The sequence below is a fragment of the Triticum urartu genome, chromosome 2A (genome assembly GCF_056163025.1).
Source record: "Triticum urartu cultivar PI428250 chromosome 2A, HENAU_Tu73, whole genome shotgun sequence".
NCBI lineage: Eukaryota > Viridiplantae > Streptophyta > Magnoliopsida > Poales > Poaceae > Triticum > Triticum urartu.
In genome coordinates, this window is record NC_141874.1 from 145,723,744 (window position 1) to 145,745,526 (window position 21,783).

At 46.2% G+C, this 21,783-nt stretch overlaps 1 protein-coding gene across 1 annotated transcript; it reads right to left on the minus strand.

The window, feature by feature from the left end:
• Window positions 1-17,523: 17,523 nt before the first annotated feature.
• On the minus strand, window positions 17,524-19,212 carry LOC147984317 (uncharacterized). The gene is made up of 4 exons (XM_087541045.1): window positions 18,705-19,212; window positions 18,336-18,568; window positions 18,066-18,207; window positions 17,524-17,735 (listed from the first exon to the last, which is right to left on the minus strand). The coding sequence occupies exons 1-4, from the start codon at window positions 19,153-19,155 to the stop codon at window positions 17,524-17,526; spliced, it is 1,038 nt and encodes a 345-aa protein (XP_087397171.1). The 5' UTR covers window positions 19,156-19,212.
• Window positions 19,213-21,783: the final 2,571 nt, after the last annotated feature.

Below are 21,783 nucleotides of genomic sequence, written 5' to 3' on the forward strand. Positions count from 1 at the left end.
TTGTCCAATCTCTTTTGTTGTGATCATCTGCTAGCTAGTTCGAGTGAGCTCTCTGCTCATTTGGTTTATCGACATTGTGTACTTGGTTGTATCCAGGATGTACCGGTCTCAAGTGGGTGCTATTGTCGCATTGTCCAATCTCTTTTGTTGTGATCATCTGCTAGCTAGGTCGAGTGAGCTCTCTGCTCATTTGGTTTATTGGCATTGTGTACCTGGTTGTACCCAGGATGTACCTGTCTCAAGTTAGTGCTATTGTCGCAGATATCAATTCGTTGTCCAATCTCCTTTGTTGTGATCATCTGCTAGCTAGGTCGAGTGAGCTCTCTGCTCGTTTGGTTTATCGACATTGTGTACCTGGTTGTATCTAGGATGTACCGGTCTCAAGTGGGTGCTATTGTCGCCGATATCAATTCGTTGTCCAATCTCTTTTGTTGTGATCATCTGCTAGCTAGGTCGAGTGAGATCTCTGCTCGTTTGGTTTATCGACATTGTGTACCTGGTTGTATCCAGGATGTTGTATCATGCGAATCACTGCTATAATACAAGAGCCGCCCCATTTTCAAAAAATAATAAATAAATAAATAAAATAACGTCTCGGCACCATCAAACATTCAAACATATCCCTCCCATGGAATAACCTTTTTGGTGCTAGCACCGCTAAAAGTAGCTGATCGAGCAATGGTAATCTTTACTTTCGAGCCGTTGAGGTCACATTTATACTTACTTAGAGCATATCTAACCGATCCTTAAAAAACAGTGAAGTATTCGACAAGTAAAACTTAGTGGACTATTTTTACTCCAATATTTTTTGGCCGAACCTAGCCGATCTAAATTTAGTGGAGTAAATCTTTTTTTATTTATCAAATTCATTTCACTTTGGGCTGCCAAGACAAATTTCACTAATTCTTTATTTTATTGAGCGACATCTTGGTACACCGGAGTACATAATTCACCAATTTTTCGCTAAGAGATCCGATCCAGAAAAACAAGAACCACAATTAGACACTTCAATTGAAATTTCAACTTCTATAACTGCTTCCACTAGTTGGATTAATATTTTCTCAATTGGCTTTTCGAGATTGTACACTTCTTTCTTCTTCGGTTCGACATTGCACCACCTCTAGTCTCATCTCTAGTCTCTACTCTAGCGAGGAGTGCACACACATCTATCAAATTTCTCACTATCAATAGATCGATGTACTCTTACCAAAACTTGCATCCATCCTACACAATTTCGAGCAAACAATAAGCTACAAATTACGACGAATCCGATGAACAACCCGACAAAAAGGGCCTCACCCCATCTTTTTTGCACGTGAAGAACACCCATCCGGTATGTTGCGGCATGGTCGAAACTCGGCGCACCACCTGTTGCGGGTAGTCGTCACACTTGATGACCGGCAACGGGGAGCCAACGAGCTGCTAGGCTAGTGCCGAGACTGGCAGAGGGTTGGGCATGTCTTTGCCGGTGGTCCGTCGACGAGTGAGATCCGAGTGGCTAGAAGAGGAGGTCATACCTAGGTGCGGTGTAGAATCGTTGTAGGGCTGCGCGGTTTAGTAGCCGGTCAATCCATGACAAAGACGACGATGACGGTCAGATGCATTAAATCCGGCGACAGCGACGACGACTGTAGATATGCTGATTTATGAGCCAACAACGGTGAGAGAGGCCCAATTCCAGGTGGGCGAGGACGCGGCGGGTCCTATGAAGTGTTGACGGTGGTGGGGGGTGGCCAGCGGTAGTGGGAAGGGTGGCGCAGTAGATGCGGCGCGGAGGTGGGTTGGGTACGGGAGCGTATTTTTTGCTCGAGCGGTGGGCGGCCGCCTAAAAACAGGAGTCCACTAAGAGGCGGAGCTATTTTTTTACTTCACTACTTCGGCTAAGCGTGGGTTAGAGAAGTAAAACCAAAATTTTACTCCTCTGTAGCCCTTTAGGAGATTGGCTAGAGATGCTCTTATTAGGGGATCGACTGGAGATGCTCTTATGCAGCGAAATTGAGGCCTAACCATGACATGAACTTGCGCACAACCATCAGGAGGAGAATCTGAGTAGGCTTCTACGACAACTTACCAATTTATAGTTGACCCATACACAAAAAGTTGATACTTCATACTCCCTTTGTTTCAGAATATAAAAACGTTTTCGACACTAGCATAGTGTAAAAAACTTTCTTATATTTTGAGACGGAGGAAATAACATTCTTCCGTCATAACGTTCTGCAGCATAGCTTGTGCACCAAGTTGATCACAAGTTAAACAAGACTGCTCAGTAGTTCAGGAGTAAGTTAATTAACATGCCTACATACTGTGTATAACTTTTTTTTGAAGGCAAAGCAAAGCTTTATAGATTAACTACGTTTGGCATATCACCGGAAACGCAAACAGTCACATTGGGAGGTACATTAGAGTTCCACTCCATATAACCATTTGGTAAACTTCTACAGTCAATTTGAGCAAGCTCATGCGCTACAGAATTCATAGATCGGCAACACACAGTCACACTCCACTTGGAGAACCACATCTTGAGCTGAAACTTGATATCTTCAATGACCGCTGCAAATGGTGAGGCGTCTGCCTTCCGGATATCCACTGCATCAACAAGCAGTGCTGAATCTGTTTCAAAGGCAACTCTAGTAAAACCAAGATCTGCTGCTGTCGCTACCGCCGCAGCCATGGCGCTGACTTCCGCTCCAAAGGCATCATGGATGTGTTCCTCCCGGCCAGCGCGAGCGATAATTACCTGTCCAGCATTATCCCGAGCAACGACTCCCCAGCCCCCGTAGGAGTTCCCAGGGGTGAATGCCCCATCGAGGTTGAACTTGATCACGTCGGTGTCCGGTGGTGCCACTTCCCGGGGCGCCCTTTAACCTTTGTCAGCCTGAAAGTCTGTTCGTACTCCAGAGCATTGCTTCTAATACGCCTGACAAGCTCTGCCAGCTGCAGCGGGAGTTCACCCTCCTGGACACTGTTCTTGTTGTTCCACCAATGCCACCAGAAGGTTATGATCAGCACCCTCTTTTGCTCATCCAGTTCCCACAAGGAGTCAAGCATAGCATGCACGCATGTAATCTTTTCTAGCTTTGTACGATCCTGTTCCAGTCCAAGTTCCCGCCATATCTCCTTAATGAGTTTGCATTTTATAAATAGATGTCCACCATCCTCTTCTCCTTTGCCGCACATGAAGCAGTTTGAGGACTCCAGATTCATTCCTCTCCTCGCTAGGTTATTGCATAAGGCCAAAGACTCATGTCTGATCCGCCATACAAACATTTGTAGTTTTGTTGGACATGGCAATTTCCATATGCGCTTCCAAGATGGGTCAATACATCTATCGAGCTGCCCAGCAGCCGAAGTACTCGAGCTAGGTGCTCCATTTTTCTCCTACTTACCCAACTCAATTTGTAGTTTGTAGGCACTTTTCACAAAGTGATTGCCCTTGCTGTCGAAGTGCCACGCATTGATGTCGTCCACCACTTACCTTAGTGGAATATGTTGGAAATATGCCCTAGAGGCAATAATAAATTGATTATTATTATATTTTCTTGTTCATGATAATCGTTTATTATCCATGCTAGAATTGTATTGATAGGAAACTCAGATAGATGTGTGGATACATAGACAACACCATGTCCCTAGTAAGCCTCTAGTTGACTAGCTCATTGATCAATAGATGGTTACGGTTTCCTGACCATGGACATTGGATGTCGTTGATAACGGGATCACATCATTAGGAGAATGATGTGATGGACAAGACCCAATCCTAAGCATAGCACTAGATCGTGTAGTTCGTATGCTAAAGCTTTTCTAATGTCAAGTATCATTTCCTTAGACCATGAGATTGTGCAACTCCCGGATACCGTAGGAATGCTTTGGGTGTGCCAAACGTCACAACGTAACTGGGTGGCTATAAAGGTACACTACGGGTATCTCCGAAAGTGTCTGTTGGGTTGGCACGAATCGAGACTGGGATTTGTCACTCCGTGTGACGGAGAGGTATCTCTGGGCCCACTCGGTAGGACATCATCATAATGTGCACAATGTGATCAAGGAGTTGATCACGGGATGATGTGTTACGGAACGAGTAAAGAGACTTGCCAGTAACGAGATTGAACAAGGTATCGGGATACTGACGATCGAATCTCGGGCAAGTATCGTACCGATAGACAAAGGGAATTGTATACGGGATTGATTAAGTCCTTGACATCGTGGTTCATCCGATGAGATCATCGTGGAACATGTGGGAGCCAACATGGGTATCCAGATCCCGCTGTTGGTTATTGGCCGGAGAACGTCTCGGTCATGTCTGCATGTCTCCCGAACCCGTAGGGTCTACACACTTAAGGTTCGATGACGCTAGGGTTATAAAGGAAGTTTGTATGTGGTTACCGAATGTTGTTCAGAGTCCCGAATGAGATCCCGGACGTCACGAGGAGTTCCGGAATGGTCCGGAGGTAAAGATTTATATATGGGAAGTCCTGTTTTGATCACCGGAAGAGTTTCGGGGTTTATCGGTAACGTATCGGGACCACCGGGAGGGTCCCGGGGGTCCACCAAGTGGGGCCACATGCCCCGGAGGCTTGCATGGGCCAAGGGTGGTGAGGGACCAGCCCCTAAGTGGGCTGGTGCGCCTCCCACAAGGCCCAAGGCGCAGCAAAGGAGGAGAAAGGAGAAACCCTAGGCTTAGATGGTCCTAAGGCCCACCCTAGGGGGCGCCCCCTCTCTCCCCCTCTTGGCCGCCTCCCCTTTCCCATCTAGGGCTGCCGCCCCCTAGGGGTGGGAACCCTAGAGGGGGCGCACCCTCCTCCCTCTCCCCTATATATAGTGAGGCCTCAGGCTGCCCATAACGCGCGATCTGATCTCTGCCTGTTGGTGCAGCCCTCCCTCTCTTTCTCCTCATATCCCGTGGCGCTTGGCGAAGCCCTGCAGGATTGCCACGCTCCTCCATCACCACCACGCCATTGTGCTGCTGCTGGATGGAGTCTTCCTCAACCTCTCCCTCTCTCCTTGCTAGATCAAGGCGTGGGAGACATCATCGGGCTGTACGTGTGTTGAACGCGGAGGTGCCGTCCGTTCGGCACTAGGATCTCCGGTGATTTGGATCATGACGAGTACGACTCCATCAACCCCGTTCACTTGAACGCTTCCGCTTAGCGATCTACAAGGGTATGTAGATGCACTCTCCTTCCTCTCGTTGCTGGTCTCTCCATAGATAGATCTTGGTGACACGTAGGAAAATTTTGAATTTCTGCTACGTTCCCCAACAGTGGCATCATGAGCTAGGTCTATTGCGTAGATTCTATGCACGAGTAGAACACAAAGTAGTTGTGGGCGTTGATTTTGTTCAATATGCTTACCGTTACTAGTCCAATCTTGATTCGGCGGCATCGTGGGATGAAGCGGCCCGAACCGACCTTACACGTACTCTTACTTGAGACTGGTTCCACCGACTGACATGCACTAGTTGCATAAGGTGGCTAGCGGGTGCCTGTCTCTCCCACTTTAGTCGGATCGGATTCGATGAACAGGGTCCTTATGAAGGGTAAATAGCAATTGGCATATCACGTTGTGGTCTTTGCGTAGGTAAGAAACGTTCTTGCTAGAAACCCATAGCAGCCACGTAAAACATGCAAACAACAATTAGAGGACGTCTAACTTGTTTTTGCAGGGTATGCTATGTGATGTGATATGGCCAAAGGATGTGATGAATGATATATGTGATGTATGAGATGATCATGTTCTTGTAATAGGAATCACGACTTGCATGTCGATGAGTATGACAACCGGCAGGAGCCATAGGAGTTGTCTTTATTTATTTATGACCTGCGTGTCAACATAAACGTCATGTAATTACTTTACTTTATTGCTAACCGTTAGCTGTAGTAGTAGAAGTAATAGTTGGCGAGACAACTTCATGAAGACACGATGATGGAGATCATGATGATGGAGATCGTGGTGTCATGCCGGTGACGATGATGATCATGGAGCCCCGAAGATGGATATCAAAAGGAGCAATATGATATTGGCCATATCATGTCACTATTTGATTGCATGTGATGTTTATCATGTTTATACATCTTATTTGCTTACAAACGACGGTAGTAAATAAGATGATCCCTCATTAAAATTTCAAGAAAGTGTTCCCCCTAACTGTGCACCGTTGCGACAGTTCGTTGTTTCGAAGCACCACGTGATGATCGGGTGTGATAGATTCTAACGTTCACATACAACGGGTGTAAGACAGATTTACACATGCAAACACTTAGGTTGACTTGACGAGCCTAGCATGTACAGACATGGCCTCGGAACACAGAAGACCGAAAGGTCGAGCATGAGTCGTATGGTAGATACGATCAACATGAAGATGTTCACCGATATTGACTAGTCCGTCTCACGTGATGATCGGACACGGCCTAGTTGACTCGGATCATGTAATCACTTAGATGACTAGAGGGATGTCTATCTGAGTGGGAGTTCATAAGATGAACCTAATTATCCTGAACATAGTCAAAAGGATTTTGCAAATTATGTCATAGCTCGCGCTTCAGTTCTACTGTTTAGTTATGTTCCTAGAGAAAATTTAGTTGAAAGTTGATAGTAGCAATTATGCGGACTAGGTCCGTAAACTGAGGATTGTCCTCATTGCTTCATAGAAGGCTTATGTCCTTAATGCACCACTCAGTATGCTGAACCTCGAACGTGGTCTGTGGATGTTGTGAACATCTGACATACACGTTTTGATAACTACATGATAGTTCGGTAATGTTAAATGGTTTAGAATTGAGGCACCGATGACATTTTTGAAATGTCGCGGAACATATGAGATGTTTCGAGGGCTGAAATTGGGATTTCAGGCTCGTGCCCACGTCAAGAGGTATAAGACCTCCGACGATTTTCTTAGCCTGCAAACTAAGGGAGAAAAGCTCAATCGTTGAGCTTGTGCTCAGATTGTCTGAGTACAACAATCATTTGAATCGAGTGGGAGTTGATCTTCCAGATGAGATAGTGATGTTTCTCCGAAGTCATTACCACCAAGCTGCTAGAGCTTCGTGATGAACTATAATATATCAGGGAAATATATGATGATCCTTGAGATATTCGTGATGTTTGACACCACAAAAGTAGAAATCAAGAAGGAGCATCAATTGTTGATGGTTGGTGAAACCACTAGTTTCAAGAAGGGCAAGGGCAAGAAGGGATACTTCATGAAACGGCAATTCAGCTGCTGCTCTAGTGAAGAAACCCAAGGTTGAACCCAAACCCGAGACTAAGTGCTTCTGTAATAAGGGGAACAGCCACTGGAGCAGAATTACCCTAGATACTTGGTAGATGAGAAGGCTTGTAAGGTCGATAGAAGTATATTGGATATACATTGTGTTGATGTGTACTTTACTAGTACTCCTAGTAGCACCAGGGTATTAGATACCGGTTCGGTTGCTAAGTGTTAGTAACTCGAAATAAAAGCTACGGAATAAACGGAGACTAGCTAAAGGTGAGCTGACGATATGTGTTGGAAGTGTTTCCAATGTTGATATGATCAAGCATCGCACGCTCCCTCTACCATCGAGATTGGTGCTAAACCTAAATAATTGTTATTTGGTGTTTGCGTTGAGCATAGACATGATTGGATTATGACTATCGCAATACGGTTATTCATTTAAGGAGAATAATGGTTACTCTGTTGATTTGAATAATACCTTCAATGGTCTTACGCCTAAAATGAATGGTTTATTGAATCTCGATCATAGTGATACACATGTTCATGCCAAAAGATATAAGATAGCAATGATAGTACCACCTACTTGTGGCACTGCCACTTGAGTCATATCGGTATAAAACGCATGAAGAAGTTCCATGTTGATGGATCTTTGGATTCGATCAATTTTGAAAGGATTGAGACATGCGAACCATGTTTGTTGGTAGATATGCATGAAGAAACTCTATACAGATGGATCGTTTGGACTCACTTGATTTTGAATCACTTGAGACATGCAAATCATACCACATGGGCAAGATGACTGAAAGCCTCGGTTTCAGTAAAATGGAACTAGAAAGCAACTTGTTGGAAGTAATACATTTTTGATGTGTGCAGTCCAATGAGTGCTGAGGCATGTAGTGGATATCGTTATGTTCTTACTTCACAGATGATTTGAGTAGATGTGATTTTTACTTGATGAATCACGAGTCTGAATTATTGAAAGGTTCAAGTAATTTCAGGCTGAAGTTGAAAGATCGTCGTGACAAGAGGATAAAATATCTATGATATGATCATAGAGATGAATATCTGAATTACGAGTTTGGCACAGAATTAAGACATTGTGAAAATTGTTTCACAGCTGATACAGCCTGGAACACCATAGTGTGATGGTGTGTTCGAACATCATAACTGCACCATATTGGATATGATGCATACCATGATGTCTCTTATCGAATTACCACAATAGTTTATGGGTTAGGCATTAGAGACAACCACATTCACTTTAAAAGGGGCACCACGTAATTCTGATGAGATGACACCATATGAACTATGGTTTAGAGAAACCTAAGCTGTCATTTGTTAAAAGGTTTGGGGCTGCGACGCTTATGTGAAAAAGTTTCAGGCTGATAAGCTCGAACCCAAAGCGGATGAATGCATCTTCATAGAATACCCAAAACAGTTGGGTATACCTCCTGTCTCAAATTCGAAAGCAATAAGGGATTGTTTCTAGAATCAGGTCCTTTCTCGAGGAAAAGTTTCTCTCGAAAGAATTGAGTGGGAGGATGGTGGAGACTTGATGAGGTTATTAAACCGTCTCTTCAACTAGTGTGTGGCAGGGCACAGGAAGTTGTTCCTGTGGCACCTACACCAATTGAAGTGGAAGCTTATGATAGTGATCATGAAACTTCAGATCAAGTCACTACCAAACCCCGTAGGATGACAAGGATGCGTACTACTTCAGAGTGGCACGTGATCCTGTCTTGGAAGTCATGTTGCTAGACAACGATGAACCTACGAGCTATGGAGAAGCGATGGTGGGCCCGGATTCCGATATATGGCTCGAGGCCATATAATCCAAGAGAATGATCCATATATGAAAACAAAGTGTAGACTTTGGCAGAACGGCTCGATGGTCATAAGGCTGTTGAGTACAGATGGATTTTAAAAGGAAGACGGACAATGATGGCAAGTATCACCATTAAGAAAGCTCGACTTGTCGTTAAGATGTTTCCCGGCAAGTTCAAGGAGTTGACTGCGATGAGACTTTCTCACTCGTAGCGATGCTAAGAGTCTGTTGGAATTATATTAGCGATTACTGCATTATTTGTGAAATCTTGCAGATAGGATATCAAAACATTGTTTCCTCGACGTTTTTTTGAGGAAATGTTGTATGTGATACAACCGGAAAGTTTTGTCAATCCTGAAAGATGCTAATAAGTATGCAAAGCTCTAGCAATCCTTCTAAGGACTGGAGTAAGCATCTCGGAGTTGGAATGTATGCTTTGATGATGATCAAAGATTTTGGATTTATACAAAGTTTAAGAGAAACTTGTATTTCCAAAGAAGTGAGTGGGAGCACTATAGAATTTCTGATGAATATATGTTGTTGACATATTGTTGATCAGAAATGACGTAGAATTTCTGGAAAGCATATAGGGTTATTTGGAAAGTGTTTTTCAATGGAAAGCCTGGATTAAGCTACTTGAGCATTGAGCATCAAAATCTATAAGGATAGATCAAAACGCTTAATGGAACTTTCAAATGAGCACATACCTTGACATGATCTTGGAGGTGTTCAAGATGGATCAGTCAAAGAAGGAGTTCTTGCCTGAGTTGTAAGGTATGAAGTTAAGACTTAAAGCTCGACCACGGCAGAATAGAGAGAAAGGACGAAGGTCGTCCCTTATGCTTAAGACATAGGCTCTACAGTATGCTATGCTGTGTACCGCACCTGAAGTGTGCCTTGCCATGAGTCAGTCAAGGGGTACAAGGGTGATCCAAGAATGGATCACAGGACAGCGGTCAAAGTTATCCTTAGTAACTAGTGGACTAAGGAATTTTCTCGATTATGGAGGTGGTAAAAGAGTTCGTCGTAAAGAGTTACGTCGATGCAAGCTTAACACCTATCCGGATAGCTCTGAGTAGAGATACCGGATACGTATAATGGAGCAACAATTTAGAATAGCTCCAAGTAGAACAGTTATTTGAAATGGCTCCAAATATAGCGTAGTAGTTGCATCTACAAGATGACATATAAATTTGCGAAGTACATACGGATCTGAATGTTGCAGACCCGTTGACTAAAACCTCTCTTACAAGCAACATGATCAAACCTAGAACTCATTGAGTGTTAATCACATAGTGATGTGAACTAGACTACTGACTCTAGTAAACTCTTGGGTGTTAGTCACATGGCGATGTGACCGTTGAGTGTTAATCACATAGTGATGTGAACTAGACTACTGACTCTAGTAAACTCTTGGGTGTTAGTCACATGGCGATGTGACCTGTGAGTGTTAATCACATGGCGATGTGAACTAGATTATTGACTCTAGTGCAAGTGGGAGACTGTTGGAAATATGCCCTAGAGGCAATAATAAATTGATTATTATTATATTTCCTTGTTCATGATAATCGTTTATTATCCATGCTAGAATTGTATTGATAGGAAACTCAGATACATGTGTGGATACATAGACAACACCATGTCCCTAGTAAGCCTCTAGTTGACTAGCTCGTTGATCAATAGATGGTTACGGTTTCCTGACCATGGACATTGGATGTCGTTGATAACGGGATCACATCATTAGGAGAATGATGTGATGGACAAGACCCAATCCTAAGCATAGCACTAGATCGTGTAGTTCGTATGCTAAAGCTTTTCTAATGTCAAGTATCATTTCCTTAGACCATGAGATTGTGCAACTCCCGGATACCGTAGGAATGCTTTGGGTGTGCCAAACGTCACAACGTAACTGGGTGGCTATAAAGGTACACTACGGGTATCTCCAAAAGTGTCTGTTGGGTTGGCACGAATCGAGACTGGGATTTGTCACTCCGTGTGACGGAGAGGTATCTCTGGGCCCACTCGGTAGGACATCATCATAATGTGCACAATGTGATCAAGGAGTTGATCACGGGATGATGTGTTACGGAACGAGTAAAGAGACTTGCCGGTAACGAGATTGAACAAGGTATCGGGATACCGACGATCGAATCTCGGGCAAGTATCGTACCGATAGACAAAGGGAATTGTATACGGGATTGATTAAGTCCTTGACATCATGGTTCATCCGATGAGATCATCGTGGAACATGTGGGAGCCAACATGGGTATCCAGATCCCGCTGTTGGTTATTGACCGGAGAACGTCTCGGTCATGTCTGCATGTCTCCCGAACCCATAGGGTCTACACACTTAAGGTTCGATGACGCTAGGGTTATAAAGGAAGTTTGTATGTGGTTACCGAATGTTGTTCGGAGTCCTGGATGAGATCCTGGACATCACGAGGAGTTCCGGAATGGTCCGGAGGTAAAGATTTATATATGGGAAGTCCTGTTTTGATCACCGGAAGAGTTTCGGGGTTTATCGGTAACGTACGGGGACCACCGGGAGGGTCCCGGACCGGTCCACCAAGTGGGGCCACATGCCCCGGAGGCTTGCATGGGCCAAGGGTGGTGAGGGACCAGCCCCTAAGTGGGCTGGTGCGCCTCCCACAAGGCCCAAGGCGCAGCAAAGGAGGAGAAAGGAGAAACCCTAGGCTTAGATGGGCCTAAGGCCCACCCTAGGGGGAGCCCCCCTCTCTCCCCATCTTGGCCGCCTCCCCTTTCCCATCTAGGGCTGCCGCCCCCCCTAGGGGTGGGAACCCTAGAGGGGGCGCACCCTCCTCCCTCTCCCCTATATATAGTGAGGCCTGGGGCTGCCCATAACGCGCGATCTGATCTCTGCTTGTTGGTGCAGCCCTCCCTCTCTTTCTCCTCATATCCCGTGGCGCTTGGCGAAGCCCTGCAGGATTGCCACGCTCCTCCATCACCACCACGCCATTGTGCTGCTGGATGGAGTCTTCCTCAACCTCTCCCTCTCTCCTTGCTGGATCAAGGCTTGGGAGACATCATCGGGCTGTACGTGTGTTGAACGCGGAGGTGCCGTCCGTTCGGCACTAGGATCTCCGGTGATTTGGATCACGACGAGTACGACTCCATCAACCCCGTTCACTTGAACGCTTCCGCTTAGCGATCTACAAGGGTATGTAGATGCACTCTCCTTCCTCTCGTTGCTGGTCTCTCCATAGATAGATCTTGGTGACACGTAGGAAAATTTTGAATTTCTGCTACGTTCCCCAACAGAATATCTGTAGTATATGGCGCGCATCCTCCGCATATAAAGTGTCCCTGACAAGTTGCTCATCCCAATCACCGGTCAGCGGGCAGATTAGCTCTTGGACCTGTGTTAGCAAGCTGGCCCCTCTCTGGGTAATTACCCGACGTGACCAGGACCTAGGTATCCATGGGTCCAGCCAAATGTTAACCTTTGAGCCATCTCCAATCCTCCATATTTATCCTTATTTAACAAGGTCGAGACCATGTAGTATGCTCCGCCATGAGTAGGAAATTCCATCATGGGCTACAGCTTCAAGGACGCTACAGTTCGGAAAGTACCGTGCCTTCAGAACTCTAGCGCAAAGGCTGGTTGGATTTTGCACTAGTCGCCAGCCTTGCCTCGACAACATCGCCAAGTTGAATCTGTGCATGTCCCGAAAACCTAAACCTCCCAGGGCCTTTGGCTGAGACAATTTTTCCCAACTTATCCAGTGCATGGCATTCTGCTTATCATGCTGGCTCCACCAAAATTTGCCAAGAAGAGTGTTTAGCTCCGAGAAAAACGACTTAGTAAGATTAAAATAGGACATGGCAAATGTCGGGATGGCTTGTCCCACTGCCTTAACCAGGACCTCTTTACTTTCCTTTGCCAAGAGCTTCTCCTGCCACCCATATACTCGGCCACACATACTTCTTTTGATGTAGTTGAATGCCTTCTTAGACCATCCCACATGAACAGGCAGGCCCAGGTATTTCTCGTTCCAGTTTTCACTTTGAATGCCTAACGTTGCCTTGACTGAATTTCTATCATTATCGCAGGTGTTAGGACTAAACATGACAGCAGACTTCTCTGTATTGATACACTGACTGGAGCAGTCTTCGTATAGCTGGAGAACATCATGTAACGCTGCTGCTTCTTGCTGGTCCGCTCTGATCAAGAGCATGAAGTCGCCAGCGAAAAGGAGGTGAGACACACATGGCGCTCTCGGACAAAATTTTACTCCGTGCATGATGCCTCTTTCCTCAGTGTCCAACAATAGTGTAGACAGCCCTTCCGCGCAAATGACGAACATGTAGGGAGAGATGGGGTCTCCCTGCCTCAATCCTTGTGACGGACTAAACTGATGAGTGAGCTCTCCATTGACCTTAATCTGGTACCGTACAGTCCTAACACATTTCATGATGAGGTCAATCCAACTCCTCCTAAACCCCATTTTGCATAACATAGCTTCTAGAAAGCACCATTCAGCTCTGTCATACGCTTTGCTCATGTCCGCCTTGATCGCCGCAACACCATTTCTTCCATTCCTCTTGTTCATCAAGTAATGGGAGATCTCATATGCTATAAGAACATTGTTTGTGATTAGTCTCCCGGGCACGAACGCACTCTGATTCTCAGAGATGACCTCTGGCAGCACCAACTTAAGTCTATTTGCAAGAACCTTGGAGACTATCTTGTAAACTATGTTGCACAAGCTGATTGGTCTTAGGTCTTTGATCCTCTTCGGATTCTTTACTTTAGGGATCAACACCACCATTGTATCATTCCAGCCTTTCGAAAAATCGCCTCCGTTTAGCACAGCCAACACCTCTTCCATGATCTGGTCACCCATGAAATGCCAGTGGCGTTTAAAAATGATTGCGGGCATGCCGTCAGGTCCAGGGGCGTTGAGGTCACCGATATGGTCTAATGCAGCTTTCACTTCCTCACGAGTGTATTCTGCTTCCAGAATTGCATTTATAGAGCTTGAAACTCGTGGTTGAACCTTATCAATCAATTCAGAGAGCCTGTGTGGGCTGGACGAAGTAAATAGATCCTGAAAATAAGAATGCACATAATTAGTTAAAGCGGCCCCTTCCTCCACCGTCTTGCCATCCTCCCTTCTTATATCCTTCGGCCTATTTGATCTCTTCCTTGCCGACGCTACCGATTGCAGGTACTTGACATTTCTGTTGCCGCCCCGCAACCACCACATGTGTGCCCGTTGTTTTTGTCGTGTGTACCTTTTCTCTTTCAAGTCCTCTAGAACACACCTTAGCCTTGCTTCCTCATGGATCTTTACTTCAGAGACCAGTTCATGCATGCATCTCTCCAGGTCACCTCGTGTCTTCTTAATTCTACCATCAAGCTCTCCCACCACCTCCTTACTCCAGGTAGTCATCCTCCTTGATACTCCTTTAAGCGCTTGGGTTACACCTCCAACACCTTCTCTATAGCTACTCTCCCATGCCTCCTTAACCACATCCTCGCAACCATCCTCGTGTAGCCAACTGGCTTCAAACCGGAAGATCCGGTCCACTTTCTTCCATCCCCTGTCCATTCCGTCAAGGTACACAACGACCGACCTGTGATCCGAGTGACATGGCTCTCCATTAACCACCACATAGTTTGGGAAAGTTTCACACCAGTCATCATTTGCGGCAGCCCGGTCTAGCCTCTCACAGATGTAAGGGCGTAGTTCTTTGCTATGATTTCTCCATGTATACATATCACCCTCAAAACCAACGTCATGAAGCTCACAGTAGTCCAATGCTTGGCGAAAATTGTCAAGATAGTGTTGTGGCCGGTCCGCACCCCCTATCTTTTCATTGCTTGTCAGAATCTCGTTAAAATCTCCTATGCATAGCCACGGCCTTCCAGTTTGGTGTTGTTGCTTCAGATTTCTGAGCAGCTTCCATGTCTCTTTCTTCCTGTCCATAGCAAACTCACCATAGACTCCCATTAAACACCAGACCAAGCCATCTTCCTGTGCAATATCTACATCCACATGCCTCCTTTCATACGATCTCAATGAAACATCAAGACCTCTGCGCCAAAACATAGCTACTCCTCTGCCACTTCCCTCATCATTCCACGCTATCATGTTGGCAAGCCCCAATGACCACCTAAGCCTCCCCAACACCTTCTCCTTCAATCTTATCTCACATAGGAACAACATATCGGGATCCTCCACTCTTACCAACTCGAGAAGAGAGCAAACTGCCGGGCCATTCCCGAGCCCCCGGCAGTTCCAGCTGATAACTTTCATTGCTCCCGGCGGGGCTACCTTGGCAGCCCGGCCGATATGTTTGAGTGGGTATTGTTAACTATGCTGACAGCCTCCCCTACTGTCTCCGGTTGTAACATTGTTTGACCAGCCTCTCCTCCACCCCTTCCCTTTTTGACCTTGGTTCCATCATCCACCTCCATCTCCTCCCTGCCTCTCTTCCCAAGCTTCACTTCTAAATTTCCCTGTGAGATAATTCCCTCCGGTCGTGTCTTTCTCCTGAACTTTCTCCCATTCTTCCCTTTCTCATCAGTACCATCCTGCATCCCCTTCCTTTCACCCTTCCCACCGTCGTCCTTAATATTCACTTTTGCCACCTCGTCTCCTTCTCCTTCTTCCTTGCCTGTTCATTTTCCCGCTTGAGTACTCACCTTGGTTGGTAGGTCAACGTCCATATTCTTTAGCTCCCCTTCCTTACGGTCCTTTGGAGGTGACCCAAACTGGAGAGTCTTTGATGCCTTGCTAGCTGGTATTTCCTCAGTTTTGTCAGTTATTTTAAGTGGGCTTGTGACCTCTTTCTCCTCACCTCCTGTGTTCTTGCCACTGTTTCCGGAGGCCGAGTCATCCTTCCTCCATGATTGCGCGTTGCTGCCTGAGCCTCCCGACCCCTTCCCCAATTGTATTGCCTTCTTCCCCCCTGACTGCCCCTACCTCCACTAAGACACTGCTTATCATGACTACCCCTAGACTCCTGCCACTTCCCCTTAGCACCCTCCTCCCCCTTTTGTTACTCTCCTCTGCTCTCATCCACGGTCCGTATTGCGGCGCCTCTCCTCTAATAGATTTCTTCCTGCACTCCTTCTCACCATGTCCAATCACACCACATGTGTAGCAAAAATCAGGCATACATTCGTACTCAAAGCGACACCAAAGTAGATCCTTCTTGTCTACCTCCATAGTTGCTCCTCCCTTACTTGCCTCCTTCCTGTCTCTGTCTAGCACAAAACCCCTCATGAGAGGCTCAGTGATGTCCAACTTGACCTTGACCTGAAGATATTTCCCCACCGCCTTGTCGTTATTCCCAACATCCACATCCACCAGCTCATGAAAATCATCCCCAATCCGCTCACCCATAGCTCTATTCATATACCCGAGCAGCAGACCGAATACACGAATCCACATAGGGATGAGAATGAACTCATACTCCTCCACTGTTTTGTCCGGGTCAAACTCTTCCATGACAAGTAGTTCTTTGTCGAACCACCATGGGCCCTCCTCCAAGGCTCTCCTCCACCCTGATGCCTGCCGAAAGGTGAAAAAAAGGTGTTGGCCCTCAGTTCTTTGCAATCTAGGCCTTTGATCGGACACCAAATTCTTCCCAAGGTTTGGCCTACTACCCCTGCATGCGCTAGTTTTTCCGCAAACAACTTCCCTACTGCTTGAGGATCATCCGCTGTCCACTCATTTGACTTCCCCTTCTCCACTTCCCTGATTTTCAGACCTCTTCTCTCCGCTGCCGACAACTTCAAGCCCCTCATCAGCCCTTCAACATCCTCCATCCCCGCTAGCTAACTCACCCGAAACTGGAAACCCTAGGGACTGATTAGTGGTGTACGACCGCGATCCCTAGCTCGCGGAAGGTCTATGGTGGACGGGACGGGATGCGGTTTAGGGCGGCGAGCGGCGGCCCAGACGGACGACGGGAACCCTAGCGAGATCGGATCGCCCCGCGATCGCCCTTCCGTGAAGTACGCTAACCGCGATGTGTATAACTGACGTCATGTCACCGGTGGGAACTGAGCTCACTTATCATATTTCTACCAAGGACGCAGCTTTGCCTGGCCCACATGCCAGGGATCCAAAGGCAGGTGCCTTAAGGCACCGAAGCGCTCTCCTTCTACCAACTGGGCAGAGATTCTAGTAAGCAAGACAAAGAAAAATGAAGTGTCTTGTAACAGAATGAAAGCATCTACTCTATTACTCTAGAGAGAGTAACATGCATGTGTTAAAAAAACATTCAGACACTATGCGTAATGTGGCTGCTTAACGGTCAGACCAGAAATACTTCCTACAACATGACTTGCAAGTTATAGCAGTAATGTAAGAAATACACCATCTAGACTTGGCTTATAAAACAGAGTCGATACACACAGTCAAACATATTGCATAGCAGATCGATACAGCAATATGTTCACATCTTACATAGCTGATCAAATACATGAGCACCAACGAACATATCCCTCTCACAGAATAACCTTTCTTGTGCTAGCACTGCTAACAATAGGTGACCAAGCAATGATTATCTTCACCTTAGAGCCGTTGAAGTCACATTTATGTTTACTTATGCCACAGTATTGAGGCCTGACCATGATAGGAGCTTGAACAGGACCACCAGGAGAGTAGGCTTCTATGACAACTTCCAGGGTTTCTTCCAGTTCTTCAGAATCTTCAGTCACTGTTCGTAATTCAACAGAAACAACATGCCTTGACAGATCAAGGTAACCATCTTCTTCGCCTATTGGCATCTTCCCGTCAGCACAATCGCGAGAATCAAGCAATACAACTTGGGTGGGAGTGCCAGGGCCTTCACTACCATCTTTCTGAGGTGGTGAGGAGCAAGCAACTCTACCTCCATAACTGAAAGGGCTTTAACTGCCTTTAACAATGCCGACACGCAAGGAAGTGGCTTGGACTGCTCCATGATATAGTTTCTGCAGGCTTAACTCGGTTGTGCAAAGACAGTTGTCAAAAGTGACAGTATATAAACCATTAGGGGTATGATAACCATTGTAATGGCTTCTGCTATTGATCAACACGCTGTCTTCAGACTCTGCTGCGCCGCCCTTAAGTTTTAGTTGGACTTCAAACTCAAGAGGGCGGTCGGCTGAGATTGCACGGGATGGGCCAGTCAAGCACAGAAAAGGGTCCTGCAAGGTCATCATGACACACACTGAATGAATGAATTGCAACAAACCGATGGATCAATAGATAAAGACTCATGCATGCAACAAAGACGAGATAAAAGGAAAGTTTACAGAATACGACAGGCGCTTACTTCTTGGGTGATCTCTTGGAAGTTGTCCCTTCGCCGGTGGAAGAGAATGTTGCGTCTGCGATCCACATTGTCTCGTGCGGCGACGACGCCGTAGACTTTGAGTGGCCATTCCAGGTCCAAACTGATCTTGGCAATCTTGAAGGAGAAGATCTGCAAGGTGATCCCGCGGGTAGTATAATCGGATGGGACCTGTCTGGGTGTGTAGTGTGTAAAGTGCATGGGGCTCACTAGGGCTGCACGCACAATTTTGTCAAGAAAAATTAATACTTGCTACAAGGAAGGAATCTGCTCCATTGATAGGAATCATAGAAAGCAATTAACTAGTGTAGTAATGAACTAGTGTTGGCCAAAAAAGTAGGAGTATTTTACTTTTGTATCCAAAGTGTCTAATTTTAGATTCGACGCCTTGACGGTAGGAATCAAAGACCTCCTGCTCCTCCTCCATCTCCTTCCTTGCCCTCTCCTTGGGATCCTTCTCCTCCTCCGGCGCCACATAGTCTTTCTCATACGGGTACTTGTGCCAGAAAGGCTTCAGTTGCGATTTGAGTTTGGACATGCTGCCCTGCAGATCAGCCAACTCTTTTCGGATGCCGTCGATCACGGGCTGATCTTCAGTCTCATTGCTGCTGCAGAGTGGGGCTGATGGTATGATCCTGTATCTCATTAAAGACGCCATCTCGTCCATCTGCACACAGAGCCGCTCGATCTCCTGCTCGGAGATGATGGGGCTTGTTTTGCCTAGGTCCATCTCGACCCCCTCCTGAGTCGTCGTGCTCTCGATCTGCTGCTGGGAGACGGATTTTGATTTGCTTCCGTCCATCTCCACCTCCCCCGTGGTCGTCTTGTTCTCGATCTGCTGATTGCAGATGGAGTTTGACTCGGGCGTGTGGATCGATACGGAAACGGACGTGCAGTCCTTCTTATTTTATTGTATTTTATGTATTGATTGAAATATATAAGACGGTCGTGCAGTCGGATGACACGAGAGACGTGCGATCGCTGGAACGTACGTGACATATGAGAGTCTCGTCTCGTTTTTGTTCTTTTATTAAATCCTGTGCCCACCAATTGGCCGGCTCCTCTGCTTGCTCCGGTCCGTTGGTCCGGTTTGAGGGCAACGTCCGGTTGCGTTCGATTGAATCGAGTCTATATGGACTGTCTCGCGTCCGATCGATAGAAGGAAATCGCCCCTGGTCCCACCTCCTCGCCCACCGATTTTTTTGTCCCTCGTAGTAGAAAAAACCGGCGACGAATAGTAAGTAGAAAGAGAGAACCGGTCTGCATGTCTCTCCATCCATCCAATCTAAAAAAACACCAAATCACACACAGATCGTTCCGTAAAAATCACGTGGGTGCTTTCCTAATCAACGCCCTCACGTCTTGCGAACCAATCTGTGATTGGATGGTTAGAGACATTGTGGTATCCCAGCCCATCAAGATTAAGTCTTGATGCTCGCATTTATTCCTTGATTATTTCAGGATTTCCGCCGATGCGCATTTAGTGGGAGGAGACGTTCCCGTCGACGACGAGGTGCATACCGTGACTTCGTAAATTTCAAGATGATATGCTGGCTCAGTCTTTCGAAAATGCTCATATATGTAGGGTGTGCGTGTGTGCGTTTATAAGGGTGGGTGTATGCGCGTGTATATGAGCGCTTACGTCTGTACTGTGTAAAAAAAACAAAAAAACGCCCTCACGTCTCTCGCCGCCGCCACCACTCGTATCTGGATGAAGCCGGTTGCTGCCCCGCACACATGTATCCAAGCACCTCGCGTGGCCGGTGTCTCCTCGTCCTCGGACGATGGCGGCACAGGGCCGGTCCTGAGATTTCTGGGGCACGGGGCGAGACTAGAATCTGGGGCCCCTCAATTTAAACATCACAATAATATTCAATATATTATAAATAAACAATATAGTAAAATGCATCCAAAATCAATAATTTTTATTTTACCTTAAAATTTACCTCTAACATTGCTAGATGCAATTATGTTTATTATGGTATCAATATAAATCTCATTCAATAATTTTTAAAGTTACCAAACTATTTAAGCTCCCTTGGAAATCTACAAACCTCACATCGTTTCTACTCACTATATAGCTATTTAAAAGAATGACAATAACCATCACATAAGGCAGCATACCTTGGCCATCATTCACACATCCAGTGCCTCCTTATACATGTCCTTGATAAACAAATTGTTCTTGAAGCATTCGAACCATCTTCTATGCTCTAGAAATAACATGGATAATGAGTTGAATGTCAAAAACTATATGAGAAAACTGATGAGCAGAAGATTCAGTATATTACTAGATATCATCTCCAGATCCAAAAGGAATCATTTTTCTGATCAACTTTGGTCCTGGAGATATATGTTGAAATTTTCTGAAAGAAAGGAGCCTTCTGAATGTTTTTGAGAAAAGGTGATTTTGCACATCCACTACAAAACCATAAAATTGATCAGCAAGTTAATTGAACAGACAAGTCTTATACAGAATTTCACGTAACTTAATGGTTAATCGTGCATCAGTAGACATCATCTCCTCCTCACAATTTCTCTAAATCAAACAGTAAACTCATGACCCTTATTTCTGAATGCCAAACTTAAATCCTACTCATGGTGACTATTTCTTTTCATCGAGAGGAAGGAAGGGGAGAAATCTGAAAATCCATACAGTCCCACAAGATTCGATCAACAAAGAGCGAAGCGATCGGGCAAGAAGACCAGCGTACTTGTGTGCTCCTCCTCCCTCGCCGCCATCGTAGCATCGGCTGTGGGCGTCGGCGGCGGGCGAAATCGATGGGCATCCATGATGGAAAAAAAGAAGACGAGGGCGTTTTGCGCTACCTAGGGCCTCGGCAGCTAATGCTGCCCAAGCATTGGGCCAGGCCCAATATCAGCAAGAGGGATGGATGGCAACGATGAAAACATGACAACGTTTTGCGTGATCGTCGGTTACCTTCTTTGTGTGATTGGAACGATGAAAACATGGCAACCTACGACCAGATCTGACCTTCTGCTACGTAAGACATACTTGATCAGAGGGAGCCCCTGGATTTGAGGGGCCCGGGGTGGCCGCCCCCCTGCCTTCCCTCAGGGCCGGCCCTGCGGCGGCATGCCTGGACGCCGCCGCCTCGCGTTTGGGCGACGGCGGCACTCGCGTGCGCGTTGTCGGGCCACATGCACAACGGAACAGGGTGCAAGCGGCAAGGGAGTTCGGGCAGATGCAACAGTGACGTCATGTCTCATCTTTGAGGTGCGTACATGCAAGGTTTTGGATTTCGAATGGACGAATTTTCTCGTGAGGGGGGGGGGGGGGGGGCGAGATTCTCGGTTACCACGGTTACCGAGAATTACCGAACATATTTCGGACGAAATTTAAAACTGAATTTTGAATTCAAATTCTTTTAAACTAGATATACACAAGACTTCAAACTACATTGAGCAC